General features: G+C 35.2%; 1 protein-coding gene across 1 annotated transcript; it reads left to right on the forward strand.

Moving 5' to 3' along the window:
• Nucleotides 1-1270: 1270 nt before the first annotated feature.
• On the forward strand, nucleotides 1271-2470 carry LOC105562989 (the record flags this gene model as incomplete). Its single annotated transcript, XM_012014217.1, has 2 exons — nucleotides 1271-1279; nucleotides 1445-2470. Coding segments are annotated over exons 1-2 (1035 nt in total), but the record flags the coding sequence as incomplete, so codon positions are not given.
• Nucleotides 2471-2489: the final 19 nt, after the last annotated feature.

Genomic DNA, 2489 nt, shown 5'->3' on the forward strand with positions numbered 1-2489 from the left:
CGCGGGATATTAAGTGCATGTACTCTGGAGGAATTTGATTAACAATATCAAAGTTCGGAATATCTACTAAAATACTATGCCCTAAATGATAATTAGGATCAGTTTTATTTCTAAATTCAACATTATTTCGCAATTGTTCATGACTATTTAACATATAAACGCGCCTTTGAGCATATTCGCCTTTTATATGACATTTAGTACAACTATAATATGAGCAGTGACTTTTGACATTTAAAATATATGATTTTGCTGGTGCATCAGCTATAATAGAATCAATTCGACAGTTATAACATAATCAAATTTTCATGAAATTAAGCGACCTACACTGGCTAGTGGTTTTTATTTAAAAAACGAATATTACAACGTTTCGGCCCTGGGTTTGGGCCCTTTTCAAGTGTTCTGAAACGCAAATTACAAATTCGTATAACAAAGCTGAAGGCCTATCCTAATGCAACTCTAAATTACATACCTTAGTGAATCCCTGCGTCATTGTTCAGTTGTTTGGCTAATACCATTACCTTGTGTCAAACTGAGTAAAGATAGGAGAGAGTCAATTAACATTAAAACAAGCCACTAACGTGTTCGATAGAACTTACATATTGGTCAATTTGATTTCCTGTTCTTTGTTAGAAGAAAGGTGAATACGTTTGAAATGCCACATGTTAACACCATCATGACTGGATCGAAACTGATTAGGCATTGTCTGTATCTGGTTTATTTTGGCGAGAGGTCACATTAGATTAATAAATAAATAGGAATAAACTTGTCATGTACATTAAAATTTTAAAAATCTGTTGGAACAAAGAAAAAAATCAAATATTTTCAAGGACTTTATTATATATAGGATTTAAGTTTTCCGTGTCACGTTTTAAATTGATTGTATTCTTGTGTTTTTTGATAAAAATCATTTCGGTAACCTCACGTTTAATTTTATGTTTCTCGTTGTGTAATATTTTAGGTTCTAACCAGTTGAAGTCATGATCGTGATCTAGACGGTGTCTACTCACAACCGATAAATTTTTTTCATGTTTCTTAATGTCATTGCAGTGTTCGTCAATTCTTGTTCGGAGGTGTCTTTTTGTTTGTCCTATGTAGCATGCATCACAGTTATTGCAATCTATCTTATATACTACTTCAGTTCTTCTGTCAGTACTCAGCTTGTCTTTACCCCTCTTAATTAATTGGTTTAATTTTTTCGGTATTGTATGGAGGACCCCGAGACCACACCTTCTCAGAATGCGACCTATACCTCGGCCTGTTTTTTTCAGGAATGGAAGTGGTATAAAGTCGCGAATCTCAAAATTTTGTTTAGTTTTTTGGACAGGGCAATTCTTTGAGAGTTTCCTGTGATTCAATTCTTTTATCCGTGCTTTGATGTGTTTATCTATTATGTCATTTGGGAAGCAGTTATTTAAAAGGATATTCTGTACTATTTTTATGTTAGTTTCGTAGAACCGTTCATCAGCTAACAAGATTGCCCTGTAAACTGGCCAATAACATTGAGACCTCACTACAGAATATTCTCCCTGAATTGCTTGTCGCTGATTTCTTTAGATCTAATAAAAATAGAATTGAAAAACACAACCATGACCTTAAACTCAAACTAATCAGAAAGTTTGTTAGTTTGAAGAATAGAAAGAGTTTAGATGCCTTTCTTAACGCTGACAGATCAAAATGGATTATAAATATCAGCGACAAGCAAATTCCGGTTGAAATAAAGAACTTCTTGAGTCTAGGCGAAGGTTTCGGCCTGCCAATCAGTCAAACTCAAAAAAGAGATCGTGAGTGCTCGACTCTTGAAATAATTAAAAGTTTCGAAGTCAATTGCTACAAAATACCGGATGAGATGATCGAGTCCACTAGATCGTCGTTGGCAAGCTCATTACACACTTTTTTGAACCGTAGCACACACATGAATTTCATGGACAAATATTTTCTCATAGAGTTTGACAGATGCAAGAGGTTTTTACGTGACAACGATGATGTCTTCGTAACAAGAGCAGATAAGGGACAAGTCACTGTCATTATGGACAGAGACGACTACAACAAACGTATGACAGAAATGCTTAACGACCAATCAACTTACAAACAAGTTAAAAAAGATCCGACTAAATCATTAACTTCTAAACTCAATTCTCTTATTAAAACATGGCGTAACGAAGACATCATCGACAATCAGGATTATTGGAGACTAAATTGTACGAACGGAAATCTTCCCAGATGTTACGGGCTGCCAAAGATTCATAAAGCTGGTTTTCCACTACGCGTGATAGTCTCATCGATTGGTAGCCCATATGGTTTAGCGTGCTTTATACATGACATCCTCCAACAATCTATTAAAAAACCGTGTTCTCACATAAAAGATAGTTGGACTCTAGCGAATATCATTAAGGGCAAAAAAATCAACACCAATGACATCCTTATCTCACTTGACGTCACAGCTCTCTTCACTAATATCCCGCGTGAACTCGTACTTGAGGGCATAAAAA

Source organism: Vollenhovia emeryi, unplaced genomic scaffold, assembly GCF_000949405.1.
Source record: "Vollenhovia emeryi isolate VEMERY1.0 unplaced genomic scaffold, V.emery_V1.0 DF944589.1, whole genome shotgun sequence".
In the NCBI taxonomy this organism is placed as follows: domain Eukaryota; kingdom Metazoa; phylum Arthropoda; class Insecta; order Hymenoptera; family Formicidae; genus Vollenhovia; species Vollenhovia emeryi.